Raw genomic sequence first — 18,106 nt, forward strand, 5'->3', positions numbered from 1 at the left:
AAGATTTCTAACTCCATGGTGTTAGACATTATTATGTGGAATCTAAGGCTTAACTATTAACAGTGCATGAGGTAGAATTCTGTATACATTGGAACCTATGAACTACAATATTCTAGACTGAGAGTGATAGCCAGTTAATAGATTGGTGATAATTAGTCTTTTGTCTTGTGGATGAGATAAAAATGCATTATGATTTTGGAGAACAAAATTGGTTCTATCCCAGAAATATTCATTAATATCTAAGAAAATATCTGTAAGATAAAAATAAAATTTCTGAATTAATTAAAACATGGAAATTCATATAAACAAACCTAAGACGTTGATAATAATTGCTGTAATAATTGCTCATAAATGTTTGGGGGTGACTAGGGGTGCCTGGGTGGCTCAGTTGGTTATGCGTCCAGCTCTTGATTTGGGCTCAGGTCATGATTTCATGGTTCCTGAGATTGAGTCCCATGTTGGGCTCTGTGCTGGTAGTGCAGGGCCTGCTTGGGATTCTCTCTCTCCCCTCTCTCAAAACAAATAAACATTTTAAGAAAATGTTTGTGGGATGACTGAATGAATGAATTGAAAATCACTTACAATAGCTGATATTTAAACTGCATATGTACATTTATACTTTGTATGTTTCTAGGCCCATTACATTGGGTTATCTAGGCATAAAGATATATAAAGAATATATTTAAAGGCAGTATTTGATTTGAAAAAAGTAAGGAAGATCTTCTCTTTCTTTGTTATGATACTTTTATTAAGGGTATAATATTTTTTATGAATATTAACTATGTCATACTTCGAATAGGGAATTCCTTCAATGACTAAGGTTTGAACAGCTGTTTCCTTCAGACAAAAATGGCATTTTCCTTTAAATTTTTCATCCACTTGTAGGCCTCTTTCTAGTGAACTACATTCTGGCATCCTAATTCGTTATGTCTACTATAGTTAGGAAATAAAAAAACAAATGATTGAGCTTGTTACTTTGGTTTTTAAAGTAAGCGTCAAAAGACCCTTAGGAAGGGTTTCTTCTGTTAATATATATTCATTTAAGTTCATATCTGTAGAAAATAAAGTTTGGCCAATAAAAGGCCATATGCTTGAGTCTTTCTTATGTTCTGGATTGCTGAAGTTATTACAGTATCTTTCACAAAAGAAAATGTTACCTTATAATCCTATTCAATATCGTATTTACCTGAAAACACTAACAGGAAAAACCCAACTGAACCTTCTTCTACCCCTTTTAGAAAATAGCCCTAAAGCTGTTTCAAAGGTAACATAGCTAAAAGAAAAGAAAAGAAAATAGGCCTAAAGAGTGTTCTTAGGTATGTCAAATTTAAATTCTAGGATAATGGTAAATTGAACATCTCATATGACTTAGCTAAAAAATCAAACCTCTTCTGGCATAATAGTAAAAAATTTATATAGAAAGATTACTTTAAAGGACCAATATCTGATATTAGACTCTCTGAAAAAAACTCAGCCAGCATTCTCTATAAATTTTTATTTTTCTTTAAATAAACATGAATTATAGTCTAATTCCTAATTTCTTGGCTCAAAACTGGCAATCTCACACATTGAAAAAATCACTTTCTAATGTCTAAAGACAAACACATTTGGAAAGGTTATATAGAGTGCCAGGCACTTATGGGCTTGATGTCAATTGATGGGCTTCACCTTATGACTGCCTCATTTCACTGCTTTCCACCTGACCATTTCCTCTTCTTCTTCTCCTGATCCGTTTCCATCTCCTCTCCCTCCTCCTCCTCCTCCTCCTCCTCCTCCTCCTCCTCCTCCTCCTCCTTTTACTTCTCCTTCTTTTGCTTCTCTCTTCCTGTCTGTCTCTCTGTCTCTCTCTCTGTCTCTGTCTCTTTCTTTCCAGCATCTCTTAAGTATCTCTTAGTTTCTGTGATTCAGGAGTCCAGACGTGGGCTAGCTGGGTCCTCAGGCCTCACAAGGCTGAAATCATTGTGTTGGCTGTGACTGTGTCCTCATCTGGATATTGGAGTCCTTTACAAGATCATTCATGTTGTCAGCAGAATTCGGTTTCATGTGGTTGCAGTACTGAGGGCCCTGGTTTTTTGTTGGCTATGGGATAGATTGATTTTTTTTTACCTCGTAGAGTCTACTCTCAGGTGCTTCCATTTTGCCCCCTCCACCTCAGCAACGAATCCTTCTTAAGCTTCAGACTTCTCTGATTTCATATTCTACCAGCCAGAGAAAACTCTCTTCTTTTAAAGAGTCCCATATAATTAAGTTAGTCCCACTTGGAAAATCTCTCTATCTTAAAGTCAAATAATTACTAATCTTAATTATGTCTACAAATACCATTGCCAGGTAACCTAACATAATCATGAATACCGGATGGGGAATATGTCATGTGAACATCTTACAATTCTGCCTTCCACAGTAATTTTTTTAAAGTTTTTATTATCGTATATCCTTCTGGCATAATCTCATCCCCTACTCAGCTTCAGATCAGCTTCAGGTACCAGCTCTGTGCTGATAACTCACAAATCTCTAGCTCAAACCCCAACTTCACTCCTAAGCCTTTAGACCTATATCAACAACTTCCACTGTCAATTTGGAGGTTTCATGGATACCTTATTTTAGAGATTGGAAAATGAATCACCTGCTGGTTTGCATGAGTGATAAAAATTCAAAGAATGTATTATGAAAATGAGTTCCAGGGATGTTATATTTCCTCACTACTCTCCACTTGTAAGTTGATAAGAAGCGTGATTGCTTGTGTGATATTATGCAAGAACCCAGAACTTTGGGAATGAAAGAACTAAAAGTAAGTTCCTTAGATTCAGAGATTGCTTAGAGTCCTTTCCTCCTTTCCATTTCTCCTCTCTGCCACTCTCAGAGTCTAGCACAGCTACTTTCATAGTTCTTTTGTACATTTGTTCTAAAGAATTAGCTACTACATGTTATACATTATGTACTGCTTTTGGTGTTCTCTTGTTTTCATCCAGGTTTTTCTCACTGCTGATTTGATCATTTGTCCACCTTTAGGAACAAAACCTTGCAGGTAGGGGAGTACAAGTAAAGCCAAAGTTTTCTTCATTAAAGAAGAGGCCTTTATTCCCCTTTTCTTCCATTTCTCCCATCTGTTTTCTGCCAGGATTATGACAGCAAAGTGGAAAGTGGGCTTCTAATGCAAATTTGACAAGAAACAGGGCATTGAGGACAAGAATCTTCTTTCACATGCTAAGGAACTCCTGACTATACTTCTGAAGTAGTCTTTGGGATGACAGCTCATCTGGCTAAAGTACAAGTTTTTGTTTTAAAAATACGAATGATCCTCTTCATTTTCTTTTCTCAGTCTTCATACTCACATGCTCACATTTAGAGTGTTATATAGTATGCGCACATATTTTTCATTGTTTTCCCTTTTGAAATAACATGAGAAAATTTCACCATTGACAAATAATCACATGCTTTATATGTTTTTTTTTAATTTTTTTTAAGTTTATTTATTTTTGAGACAGAGAGAGACAGAGCATGAACGAGGGAGGGTCAGAAAGAGAGGGAGACACAGAATCGGAAGCAGGCTCCAGGCTCTGAGCCATCAGCCCAGAGCCCGACGCGGGGCTCGAACTCACGGACCGTGAGATCGTGACCTGAGCCAAAGTTGGACGCTTAACCGACTGAGCCACCCAGGCGACCCGCTTTATGTGTTTTAATTGGGCATTTAAAAGGGCATTATTTGGGATGCCTGGGTGGCTCATTCGTTTGAACATCCAGGTTCGGCTCAGGTCATGATCTCACGGTTTGTGAGTTTGAGCCCCGCGTCGGGTTCTGGGCTCACAGCTCAGAGCTTGGAGCCTGTTTCAGATTCTGTGTCTCCCTCTCTCTGTGCTCCTCCCCTGCTCGTGCTGTCTCTGTATCTCAAAAATAAATAAATAAACATTAAAAAATGTTTAAAGGGCATTATTTGTATTCACATAATCACTCATCTACTGGTTTACTGTCTCCCACTGTGGTTGACTTTCTTGGGATTAGTCTTTTCTAACTATACTGACTTCTATTAATGATTCACTTATTCAGAAACCTTTTCAGTAGGAACCAAAATCAGGAGCTTAAATGAACCAAAAAGTACCAGGAGAGGCTCATTTATCCATCACTGGGCTTTAGGTACTCCTGAATCCTATGAAATTGTCCACACACTAATGTATTTGTGTACGTGTGCATTTTTCTTAGGGTACTGGCCATTCTTTGTCTAATTCTCAAAGAAACGTGTAACCCCAGAAATGTAAGTGATCATTTTTAAGCATGATACCAAATTTGGCTATTTGGGTTCTCAAACCTGAGATCAGAAGGCACACATTAAAGGTACAGGGAGGGTACCACAGCTAAGCCCACCCACAGCCACAGTGCACAACAGCAAGCAAAAAGAACCCACTCACAAACATATATTAGAAAAGTAGAGCTAGAACTAAAACCAAAAGAGCAGCCTAATTTCATAAGGGCCAACCATTGTGCATAACAAGCCCTAAGGGAACCACCAAGTCACAAAGCAGTGGCTGATAGGCCCAGTGATGGACCTGTGTTCTCCATATTGTGGGCATCTTTAAAAGCAGGGCTATATCTAATCAATTTTGAAAAGAGTCCCTTAAAACAGTAAAATGACATTTAAAATATACTTTAAGAGAGAAGCTTCGGCCATCTGAAATGCTTATTCCCATATGAATTAAAATAGATATATGAGTTTATGGGATGTATCTCCTGCCCAGTAAAGCTATTTTATTATGGAGAATGAATCTTTACATCCAAAAGCCCAGTGCTTTGTTTATTAATTTTATACACATTTCTCTTAAGTGACTGAGAAATTCTTTTTGTAGAATAAACCTAAAGCTTGGTTTTATAAGGCCCTCCTTCACAGACCAAAATGAAAAAGATGCTAGCAGAAACTATAGTTTAGATATTATGCCTTGGGAGAACTATTTCTATTTATATTAATGAGCTTATGAGTGAGGTCATCACAACTCATTCTAGGAAAGATCTCTGTCAGTGTAATCCTATCTAGAGAGAGTTTAAACAAGAGTAATGTTTGACTTGGCATTCTAAGTCAGAAACAAGTTACATGACAAATGATGCCATTATTTTTCACTAAATGACAAACAGATGGAAAAGAGTTACCATGTATCAAACATTCAAAAGGTTAATATCTGTAAAGTGCAAATACAATACCAGTAACTCAATAGAAAGATGGTCAAAGGTATGAAGAACACATTCAAAGAGAAAGAACCAAAAATAGCTAATAAATAAATGAGTACATGATCATTCTCAGTCATTAAAACATCAGTGAGGTGCTATTTTTTCATCCATTACATTAGTGAAAATAAAAAGACTTCTAGTACACAGTGTTAATTAAGGCTGGAAGGAAGGGGCACCATCATGTACTAGTGGAAAAGCAAGCTGGTGAAATTTTGGAAAATCACAAATTGTAGTACTATCAAAATTTAAACTGTACATATGCTGCAGTCCAATAATTCCTTGTAAATGCAAAGCAAAATGCTTAAGCAAATGTACAAGCATTTGTGTACTAAGATATTTATTTATTTGTTTATTTGTTTATTTATTTATTTGCAGCATTATTTATAGTGATAAAAAGTTGAAGGTAGTGTAGGTATTGGACAATATAAAAATCAATTGCCATAATCCATACTCTGAAATGCTATATAGTCAGTACGATTAATAAGTAATGTCTAAATATATTAACATGGAAGAATGGATTATATATTGAGTGGGAAAACATCCCCAATATGTAATTATATACATGAGGATGGTAAACTCAATAGATCTATGATGATGTTGTCATGTTGTTGTTGTAGGAGCAATAGAAAAGTAGTAAATAAGAATATTTTAATCTAAAGATAAAAAAGCTAGAATGAAAAATAACAAATAGAAATGGTTAGGGCTACAGTATAAATTAAAAAAAAAAGCATTTTGATGTCAGTGTGTTAACTTAAAATTGAAAGTATTCATACATTTGTTTCAGTAATAAGATTGAGTATACATTTCTGAGAGCTTTTTTGCATAGATCAAAATACTAAAGTAACGATGCATTTTTTATTTTCATTCTGAAGACTGTCTCTTACAGATAATTTTTATTTACAGTTTATTATACTGTCCTATTCTTCCTTCTTTACCTTAGATAGCACTCATAATTATAGAAGTGGGTTACCTGTTACTTGCAGAAATGTCATTCACTATTAATATCACTTTGCAACACAGAAATTTTTTTAGCATAATTAGAGGCAACCAGTCTGCTTAAATAGAGTTGGTTAATTAAGTTATAAAATTCTGAGGGAATATGATGAACTAAGTAGACATGTGTAGTTAGAGCTTTCTGTTCTGCTTTTTATCAAATGTTTCTGGCACCTGGTTTTCTCAACTGTCCTTCTGTTGAATATGGTTTTCAAATTGATGTTAGGAAGAGTCCGTAGTACTTTCTGGACAAGTAAGCTCTTCATTTGTAGAGTGATGATATGTCAACACAAATTTTCCAAAATAACAGTCCTACTACCCTCAGTGTCTTGGAAAGAGTTACTTGATACCCAGAGAGTGGAGTACAACTAGCCTAGAGGCTTGGTCTGACACCAAGCAAGAAGGTTTATGAAAGAAGATAGCCCAGAGAGCTGGAGCCCTGCTCTGCTGTGTCGACATGTCTAGAGCTCAGAATAAAATTGAGTTTCCTGCTTTAGCCATAGCTGGGTCTTAAAATAACCTGAAGAAATTATAGTTCTGATTACATAGAAAGTGAAGGACTTAGAACATTCTCCTAATAAAGCCATGAGAATGACACAGAGCTTAGTCATCAGCAGTCCTTCCCTAACAGGCATTTTAGAGAGAAAAATAGAGCTTTGAAATTGGATAATTTGATTTGAAATCCTGCCTAATTATTTTAAGAATGCAGAAAACCTTTCTTTTTGGCCAAAAAAATAATGATCTGGAATCCAATTATGAAAGAACAGGCTTTTAAAATGTTTGATATCTCCAGTAATGGAAAAAAAAATCATGTCTTCAAAATTACATTCTGCTGGAAATCTCATTCTTGGATGTCTTGCTTTTTGCATTTTGAATGGAGGAATTTAATGTAATTTCCTTTTGGAAACATGGCATTGGAAAAATTAGATGGGATGTTTGATTCTGTGTTGGATGCTATCTACTAGGGTACAGATTTTAAGAGCAAACACTTCTAGTTTCATTTTAATTCCCAAAGGGAGATATCTGACTTAACCAGATGCCTTGAGATTTGTCACAACATAGATTGTTTACATGGAATCAGTGCCCAGCTATACATGTATTTGATTAGCACACCATGAATAAAATAAGCAAAGTGGATAAAGCCTCTAATAACTCCAATTTTAAAAATTATTGCTATTGGTTTTCCTGGTAATGTGCTATTCTGAAAGGCATTTATTGCCACACTGTCTCACCATGTTTAATCATGTGTTATTGCTTTCTCTGGATACCGTTGATACACACAGTATTGGCATCGTGTTGGCATCGGTGCCATATAAATAATATGACTGATCGTAAACAACGGTCTAGGATTTACAATTTTTAGAAAAAGGATAATAAAATCAGTTAAAGCGAATCTTTATTAAGATACTTAACTTTTTTACTTATAAATTAAAAGGTAGACCTTTAATTAATAAAACTTTTTGATAGGTTTTCTCAAATGGTTCCAGTTATTTTTTCTACAAAGTTAGCTGGACCTTCACAGAATTTGTCTATTTTACATGGAATTTAAATTTAACTAAGTCTTAGCTAAGTGCCTTGAAAGAGGAAGTTGAATAAACATTTGTTGAAAGGAAAAATGAGTTATTGAAATATTATGTCTTCTATTATCATTCTTGAGAAATGGTGGTGAGACAGCTTAGTAAAAGTGACTAACAACTACGTATATATGAACACAGGATGTAAGTCTCCAAGGTAATCAAGACCATCAGGAGGATGTTAGACCAAAATTAACACCGAGAGAAATGTGTTATGCATATATTACAGCCCACGTGTGGAAATCTGTTCATTTATAGAGAGATTGCCTCTCTGTGAATGGCTAAGTCGTCTCTTCCAAGCACAAAAAACTCTTAGGGCCATTCAGAAGTAAGAGCCACACACCGAAAGATTTTAAATCATCAAGTGTCTGATTAGTAAATACATCTTTAGATATAGGGATAGAAATTTTATTAGAGTTATATGAATGTGGAGGACTCTGGGGGTGAGGGTCCAGGCTGTCAGACTCTGAGGAGCCAGAATCTTCTAACAGTATACTCAGAGCACACTCCCAGCAATCTGGCCACATTTTCATTTCTTCTCTTGATGCTGAGGATTGATCATTTATTCCTAGTCACATTCTTCCCAGACCTGAAACTGGTTAGGACATAGTATCTTAGCTTTCATTCAGATACATCATAGAGCTCATTTGCTAATAGTGAAATGAGAAACAGGCAGGTTACAAACAAACAAACAAACATACAAAATGGGTCTGTCTTATTTCTTGCTCCATCATTTTAGACTTTCTAGGGGCAGCAATTGAAGTGGGGTCAAGATTGTGTCTTACAAAGTAATATCCCGTGAGTATCAAGTGCTATGAACTTTCAATGAATGATATTTCATTTGTTCCTCTTTAGAACCCTCTTTGTAGGTGGTGGGAAAAAGAGTGAGGAAACTGAGCTTATAGAGGCTCGACAGCTTAAATCAAGAAGCGTCAATGGATGCCCACTGAATTTATTCCAAAGTGGATGTTGTCATGTCTTGCTTCAGAGCACACTGTCTAGAGTTTAGGAAAATGGCACAGTAAACAGAGTTCAATAGGTGCCAAAGCCAGGGAATGCGAGATTGGGAAGGCCTGAGAGGCCTTGCAAAGGAGATCACTGAAGGGAAGTTCTGTGTGTTGGAGGATAGTTGGAGGGCTTGATCTATAATGTGGCTGTGGTAGGAGATGAAGATGTAGAATAAGCAGGAGACAGATGATTAAGGCCCTTTAGTTCCATGAGAAGATGGTGGTTATGAACCTCTGAAGGATTTCAAGCAGTAGAGCTGATGATCAGAAATACTTCTTAGAAATGTAGCTTTGGTTGTGGTGTCAAGGATGGGATACTACTTAAAATGGGTTGTGTAACTATTATACAGTCCGTTAACTCTTAACTGTAAGCACCTGGGCAGAAATAGTGAGAGGATAATGAGAGGGAACTATAAGGACCGGAAATGGAGAAATCAGAAATTAATGCAAAAATAAGGGGTGGGGGAGGGATCTAGAATGACTCTTCTGTTTCTAGCATTCATGACTGGGTAGATAACAATGCCACTCTTCATTTGTTTGACAAGTATTTTTTGAGTGCCATTTATGTACCAGGCATTGTCTAGGTGCCTAAGATAGATGAGGGCACAAAACAAAGTCTTGTACACTTGCTCTCATAGAACTTGAAGTCTGTGTATGTGTGTGTGTGTGTGTGTGTGTGCGCGCGCGCGCACGCACGTGTATGTGTGTATTATTCCCACTGCTTGTCATGCTACCCATCTGGACTGACAGATGTACAGGGGATCCTGGTGGGTAACATTGACCAATTTTTATTGAATGAGGGAAGGAAGGAAGAGAGTGAAAAACCTTAAGCAGTGAAAGCATAGAGGCAAAAAGAGTCCAATGGAAACCAGCATCTGGCTGGGCTGGCTATTTTCAGAGTAATCAAATATGAGAGATATGTGGAAATTGGGCCTTGGCGTACACACACAACACACATACATCTACATGTATACATATATTTACATATATAGTGAATATGAGAAGGATGATCCATATGTAATTAACTGCTGTATTGCTTTGAGAACTGAAAGTTAACTATTTCTTATACTTGAAGAAAACCCCAAGTTTTGCAGGGATTTTAAATTCAGAATTACTAGTCAGTTGTAAATTTCAGATGTAGGCTATTGCCTTTTCTTATTTAAGGGAACTGAAATTACCTCAGCCACTTATCTACTTTGGATAGAGCCTGCTATCAGACCTACAGTTGAGAGGAGCTCACTTTCTGTTATTCTTAGTAGTTAGTCTAAGTTAAGGCAAGGACACAACTTGTACGAAGGTCAGATTCGGGATAGCAGCGTATTATACGTTGTGACTTCAAGATATTTAAATCTAAAGCTAATGGCATGACATTCTTTTATGAAAAGTATTAATGCATATGAAAATAAAGCTCAAGCTTGGAGGAGGAGGAAGATTAAGAAAGGCCTGTCTGTATACTCTCTCTCTGTCTCTCCATGTCTCTTCAGAGATTGAGAGAGAGAGAGATTTAGGGAGTGAATTGTAATGAATAGATATGAATTATAACATTGCTAAATGAAATGTTATTATCTCAACACCTGGTTCAAAATGTACATGGAGAGTTTGTCTAAAAGATTTTGGGTAGGAGTTTGTAATAAAACTTGGCATTTCATATATATATGATATGAAATATAGAAAAGTATATATAGAGAGAAGGAAAGTTGTTTTTCTAAATGTAATGTAATACTTTTAATACACTAAGAGATCTTAGGAGACTCCAAAATCATTTCAAGATTTAATAATAGTGATACATTTAAGTTTTTAGTATGACATTCATTATAAGCTAGAAAAGACTAAATAATCAGCCTGAATCAGTAAAGCCTCATAGGTTTGCATGTTATAGTGTGCTTCCTCAACTGTTCTCACAGGACAAAAATAACTAATTATTTGATAAATTTAATTTCAGAGCAAATGTGCTGACACATGGAACGACTTAGACAGGGGCCAGATGTAACAGTATATAACAAGTAATACTGGTGATTTAAAACAAATAACTGATAGAAAAATGTCATCTGGATAGACATTTTAAAGTGACAAAGTACAAAAGGCTTTGATGCTTCTATTCTTTCCCTTCTTGAAATTTCTTAATCACTTTGGTAATCACAGAAGAGAAATCTTTAAGATTGCTGAGTTTAAGTGTTTAGAAAATAAGTCTACTTCTCTCCCGACACCTGTAATCCTATCATTCATTTGCAGTCTTTACAAAAATAATCCATCTGGGTATTACGTAGTGTATGGGATTGCTCTTTGAATATAGGACTGCCATTTCTTTAAGCTAAGTCTGGCCTTGGAGAGCAGAGTAGGATGCCCATTGTCTGGCGTTTGGGTTCTTTGGCCTTGTCTCCATCTCTTGGACTGTTTTCCCACAGGTGTCTTTCCCTTGCCGCATATGATTTCTGGTTCACCCGGCTTTAAGTACTAACTGCCAGTGCTGCCTCTCGAGCAGTCCAGGGTGCCTTGCTACCTGAGACGCGATGTCCTGTAGTTACTCTATTTTGTGTCTTTGTGTGTCACCCAGCAGTTGTTCTAGACCAGTTGAAGCTCATGGTTTTAGCTACTATTTGAGGAGTGCACAAAGAACGTTTCCTCAGGAAACCTGCCACCTTCATAGGAAAGGTACACAAAGTTTTAATTCATCATTATATGAACTTTGGATTATGATATTTTGTTGGAATTATATAGCATTGTTTTTAAGTTACTGTTTGAGAATTCTTGTACCTGAATCATCTTTCCCCTAGAGTGATGCCTAAACCCTCCCACTGACCACTCCCACACCAAAAGAAGCATGCTGTGAACACGGCAAAATAAACTACTAGAGCTCAATGGCCATCACGTATAAAGGTACTAAAATGTTTTAAAAGGTGGTATTTTGTGAGCAGTGGAAAATTTGAAACAGGTATTTCAACTGTGACACATCTTTATTACTACTCTGTACCTACAGCTGAAGACTCAGACTCTGGTAGTTGTAATACAATAGTTGTAAAAGGTAGGAAAAGCCAATTCTTGTCAATGTGTCACCAAACATATTATCAAAGTTAATCTCATAAGGGTATCAGAGGAATTAAAGTTGCCTTTGGGCTCCATGTTATAAGAACTCACTGAAATTCCAAGCTACCTCAGTAACTGACTACGTACAGCAGCAGGAAGCCTTCAATTAACTACATCAGTTCTATTTGTAGTACAAAGGATCTGTGACTTAGGATAGCCTACATAACTTAAAAAGAAAACGCTCAACTCTATCTTAACAGTATCCTGAAGTACAGCCTGAGAGGAAAGGATACATGGGGTAGGTCAGGAGCATGTAGGATAGTAACTAATTCAAAGGCAATGGGGTCTTAGGTGGAGCTTTAAAAAATGTTCTGTCTAGTCAATAAGAAATTGGGTGAAAATTTCTTTGAAAGAAAGGTAAGCCAGAATGTAGAGCAATGTTCTACATTCTAGAGATTATAACAATAAAAGTCACCAATTTAGTAGAGAAAAAGGTGAACTTTTAGAAGAATTGTGGGTTAAAGAATTATTGAGGTTAAATGTACAGATTCACATGGATGTGATAGTGAAAGATCATTTTCCTGTGGTTCCGTCTGGCCGTTTCTAGGACTATAGTTACAAAAAAGAGAGGAACATTAGGAGAAAGGATCAGAGAGCGGTAGTGGTTCCGATATTTTCTTTTACTCTTTGAAACTATAACCTTTACTAATTTTTGGAAAAAAAAAATTGTTAAAGAGTGGAACTTGCAGGGCTTTTGCAGAATTTTAAAGCTGAATTGATCTACATTTTGCCATCTTTCTTTCCATTTTGCCTCCCCCTTCACCTTTATGGGCTTATGTCTAATGAAGTAAATTCATGTTGTTGAAAAAGAATTTTGAAGCATTGAGAAAATTGTTGGGGATCTCTGGGTAATATCACAAGATTAGATTTAAAAGTTATTGAAAGAAATCTTGTGGCTCAATGAGGAAGGTGTCACGTTTGTGATAATATTGAAAAAAAAAATCTCTGTTGGTTTTCTCTAAATTAGGGTTCAAAATACAAAAGTCATTCTGAGAGTTTTAATTAGGATAAAAAGTCTGATATATTTTACACCAAGCAGTAGTTAGTTTTGGTAAATAAGTTTTAAGGAAAATGTTCAATCAAATTAAAATAAAAATCTTTTATTAAAATAGAAATCTATGAGTTTCCTGTTTAAAATATTCATGTGGAATTTAAATGATGAAAAATGTTAATATGATTTTAGTTTTTGAATTCTGAACTTTTTGGAATGTTTACCTTATATGTCTCTATGTAGATGATAAAAAATAATTTTAATTTTAAAGGCTATTATAATACATTCTAATATTTTATGCAAACTGTCTACTATACAGAATATAGTTTCTATGAGTTGTTTTCTAAAATAATTTTCAGTCAAAATTAATTAATTTATTTTTCAGTATAAATGCTTATTAGTTTTAGAGCTGATAAATAGAAACGATAAACACTGGTGTAAGAAGTATAGTGTAACATATTAATGTAGCATCTTATACATAAGTGCAAATAAGAAGATTATTAATGTAAACCAATATATTTATAAGCAAAGGAAGTGGAATAAATTCTTTTTTGGATCTTCAGACTGAATGGATTTTCTGGTCCCTTACTCATAATTCTGAGATATAATCGATAAGACTAATGTTTATTCTTCTTTGCCCCTTAACTTACTGTCCCATAGTCTCTCATAAGCATTAAAATTGACTTAACAAACTCCTGATTATATACTTGGAGCATTCTTTTTGGTTTTGTTCTAGGAAGTCACTTCTAAAAGTGGTATAATGTTTCCAAATTATAAACAGTTTGCAGTAATAATATTAATAACAATACTTTTTATGGCACTGGTAGATACACAAGAAGATAGGAACCAATGAGAATGGGGATTTGGTATGGAATATAGTTTATCATCTGTCAGAATATGAAGCATGAGAAGGCAATTGTTCTTCTTCACTGCTCTTCCCTTCACCTTGAACAATTTCCTGCCCAGTCTAGAGCACGTATATTTGGAATGATATATATTGCCAAAGGAAACACATAAGTAAAAAACCTGAGGTGAAGTGGCTATTTCAGTCATCAGAGTTTTCCTAGGGTACTTATATTATTTCTTGCTTGATGTCTTTGTCCTTCTGTGAGTCTCTTGGATCCCAAATGTTTGGGTGTAAAGCCTTTTTCCTTATTTGACTCAATAACATGTTAATGTCCCTGTAGATTTCCAACATAGATGCCAAAACAGATTCAGAAAGTAATTTGCACATAAATTAGATGAAATGTTGTAGGTAGTATAAATCTATAAGTAAATATTGTCACATTCAAATACTGGACTTTGTAACTCATATTAAAAGGATGGATGTCATGGCAAATCATGTACCATACCAAACTAATGGAAGCAAGGTAAGGATTTTAAAAACTGGTGAATTCAACTAGCCCAAGTCTCTTTTCTCAATAATATATGAATGCACTTCTTCTTAACTATAAAAACAAAAGAAAAAAAAAAACAAAAAATAAGCCTACGTTTGAAATAAACTACATAATGAGCACAAGCATAAATTACATAAAATGCACACAATTATCAGTTCCTTTTCTGTCAAGTTAAAGGCATCATTGGAAGCTTCTCAAATTTTATCTGATTTATATTCAAATTACTTTTTATAAAATAGACATTTAGTGCTTTAAGGATGGCACAATTAAAAAATAATATATATTCTTTCTGAAAATAATATTGGTAACATCCTGTGGAAGCTGCTCCCAAAATTGAGGGAGACTCACTCATGTGAAGGTAGCCACATGACTGCTTCAGAACACAAACAATGTTTTACATACTAGTGCTGAACAAAAAATGATACCCTTGCTGAAAGCCACTTCTGCTGTGTGGCTCCAATAAATGATTTATACGTTTAGTGAGATGGCAGGGAATTTTTTCAACTAATGCAAAATATTCTAGAAACAAAACAAAAAAAGAAACTCTTGCCGAGAAGTCTCTAAAAGGGTATGAGGTTTCTTACTTTACATTCATTAACTTTTTATTTTATTAAAAGTTCAGAAATAGGGTATTGGTCATGCATTGTAAACTCACCATCTGGGTCCACTCAGCTTTCTGAGGGGTTTCCCCTAGTGTTACAAACTTGTGACGATGTATTTCATGTTTAAAAAAAAATCAGGTATTTAATTGTATATGTGTATATATGTATATAAAATATATATGTGTGTGTATAAGATAAAATGCATGTGCATAAAAATGCATGTTCTTGTAAAGTGTTGGAAGTTTAAATACAGATATATAGTTTTAAAAAATTACATCAATCAGTATGGAAAGGCTTACAATGAAAAAGAGACCTTTCTTTATCCCATTTCACCTTATTCCCAGTCCTGCCCATATTAACCAATTTTAATAGTTTCTGCCTTTTATGCTTATAGAAACAACATCTGTGTCCTCATTTTTTTACTGTTTATGTATTTATCTTGGGGGAGGGGAGAGCACAAGAGCAGGGGAAGGGCAGATTGAGAGGGAGAGAGAGAATCCCAAGGAGGCTTCCTCTTGTCAGCACAGAACCAGTTGGGACTGAATCTCACTAACTGTGAGATCATGACCTGAGCTGAAATCAAGAGTTGGATGGTTACTTAAAGGTCTATATCTTTAAATAGATACTTGAGGGGCGCCTGGGTGGCTCAGTCAGTTGAGCATTTGACTCTTGATTTCAGCTCAGTTTGTGATCTCATGGTTGTGAGATCAAGCCCCATGTCAGGCTTCGTGCTGAGCCTTGAAGACTGCTTAGGATTTTCTCTCTCTCCCTCTGCTCCTCTCCCCTCCTGGTACTCTCTCTCTAAAACAAACAAACAAACAAACAAAACAAAACATTAAAAAACTATCACCTTCTAAAAAATAAAAAAGTTATTTGGTATATTCATTTATTAAACACAGTCTATTGACTTATTGCCTGGTAATGAGAATAATTTTCCTCTTCTTCCCCCAGTTCATAATATAGTTACACCACTATTCTTACTTTTTCTGATCATTATTATTATTATTTTAAATTTTTATTAGTGTTCAGTAAACCCAGGAATAATAGGGTTCTTTACTGGTCTTCAGTTTATTGAGGTATATAGACTAGCAAACTATAAATAACATATAAATGTGCTCTATTAAGGACTTTTGTTGCACTCATATTGCTATTTTAGTTGAGAAAGTAAGAGTTTAAATCACGACATAAACTGGAGAAATTGTTAATTGATAACTTAATATCTCTAAATTCTTTTCTCTGATGTGCATGTAATTAACCAAATAAGAAATAGACTCTTAAAAGAATTTAAAAAACTTAAAAGAAAATCACCTTTTTCTGTGATTGAAGAAAAAAAGTCAAACAGCTCTGAAGTTAATTCATCATGTATATGTTAGTTTTTGACAGTCTTCAATAGATAATTTGATGAATTTCTTATAAATAAGGAAATAGGGAGGGAAAAAATTCTCCATTATTTTCATACTATTCTTTTTGATTCATCAACTATAAAAATGTAATTCTGTCCATATGTGCCTATGTAAGCAAAACTCAATGCCTTTAACTTCTCAGAACCACAACTGTGCTGAGTTATAGTGAACTCAATTTCAATACACAAATAAAGGAAATGTTTAAAAGGTTGATGCGTGATAAAAAATGGACTCTTTATGTTGCGTCAAAATGATGATTCTGAAAGAGAATATTGTAAAATGGACTTTTTGTTGTTCACAGCATTTGTTTGCTATTACGTTTTATATTTAACGAATTAAAATACTCTCAAATTGAGCTATCACATTTCAGCTACTATATCCAGGAAAACTGTTGTCTACAATAGATGAAGAACTCTCTTAAACATATTTCTAACTGGAACAAAATATTTGATTACTTCAGAATAGAAGGATGGGGGAAAAGGTGGCCTACTTATTTACTAAAATATACCAGTTTTGAAAATTAATTTGTACCCTTATTAAATACAATTTTTATGGAATATCATAAACATCTATTTTATCCCTCCTCTCTCTCAGCTTTGATGTTAACTATAATGAGGACTCTCTAGGCCTTAAACACTGACTTGAATTTTGGGTTCTCTGTGACTTAACAACTAAAATTATTAAAATGTTATATATATTAATTCTGTATAGTTTTTTAGAAATAAAAATAAAGCATGCATTCAGTTTAAAAAGTGAAAACTTTTATAATGAAAATAGCAGTGCCCTGCTGTGTCTTTCTCCAGTTTGTTTTTCCAGTGTACAGAGGCAACTACTTTTAGCAGTTGTTGCTTTTTTCTGCTCTTTTACATTAATACTTTGAAATAACATAGTCATATACGACATGTATGTATTGTTGCCTTGTGTGGGGAGATGAGGAATTTCTTCCTAATATCCATTTATATATATATCCACCCATGGTGTACCCATGCCACGTGCAAATGTACAAATGCACACACACATACACACATGTATATATAATGTACATATACATTTCTTCCCACCCACCCCAATGGTTGTATCATAATATTAAATAAAATCAACTAGCATTTACATGACTAGTCAAATGTTACTCCTGAATCAACCATGCCTCTTATTCAATGCTGCCATTTTCTTGAAGTTAATTATAAGTTTACCCCCCCCCCCCCATTTATCTGATTTTCTATGCTTAAATATTTCTGCCATGTGTTTATAAAGAACATTGACCAGGGACACCAGGGTCACCAGGCTCAGTCGTTTGAACCTCTGACTCCTGATTTCAGCTCAGGTCATGATCTCACGGTTCATGGGTTTAAGGCCCTCATCAGACTTTGCACCAATAGTGCAAAGCCTGCTTGGGATTCTCTCTCTCTCCCTCTCTCTGCCCCTCCCCTCACTCATGCTTGCATGCGTTTTCTCTCTCTCTCTCTCTCTCTCTCTCTTTCTCTCCCTCCCTCTCTCTCTCCCTCTCTGTCTCTCTCAGAGTAAATAAATTTATTTTTTTTTTTAATATGTCCAAACCTGCAACATTTCCTGGAGTTTCCAACCCATTCTACCATGAACTGGTTGCTCTCTGGTGGTACTGATCCTGCATCTTTTCCTTTGCTGTTTTCTTGGGTGATCTCCTTTCTCTTAGATCCTTATGGCTTCTTCATTGGTTTTTCTTTTGCTTTCATTTTCTGAAGAACATTTTATGGTAGCTTATATTTACTGAGTTTTTACCTGTCTGAAAATGTCATGTTTGTCTCCTTGTTGTTAATAGATTTGTGTGGCCAAGCCAAGAGCACCAGTTAGAAATCATTGTG

At 35.2% G+C, this 18,106-nt stretch overlaps 1 protein-coding gene across 14 annotated transcripts in view; it reads left to right on the top strand.

Annotated features, from left to right (window-relative positions):
• HDAC9 (histone deacetylase 9) overlaps positions 1-18,106 on the top strand; it is a 944,501-nt gene that overhangs the window by 421,048 nt on the left and 505,347 nt on the right. The window contains exon 2 of one of the 14 annotated variants that reach the window (XM_045495027.1): positions 11,563-11,665. The exons of the other annotated variants lie outside the window; for them this stretch is intronic. Coding sequence (XP_045350983.1) covers positions 11,647-11,665 — 19 coding nt within the window. The 5' untranslated portion in view covers positions 11,563-11,646. The remainder of the gene's footprint in view (positions 1-11,562; positions 11,666-18,106) is intronic. 14 annotated transcript variants of the gene reach the window in all.

The sequence above is a fragment of the Leopardus geoffroyi genome, chromosome A2 (genome assembly GCF_018350155.1).
Source record: "Leopardus geoffroyi isolate Oge1 chromosome A2, O.geoffroyi_Oge1_pat1.0, whole genome shotgun sequence".
Lineage (NCBI taxonomy): Eukaryota > Metazoa > Chordata > Mammalia > Carnivora > Felidae > Leopardus > Leopardus geoffroyi.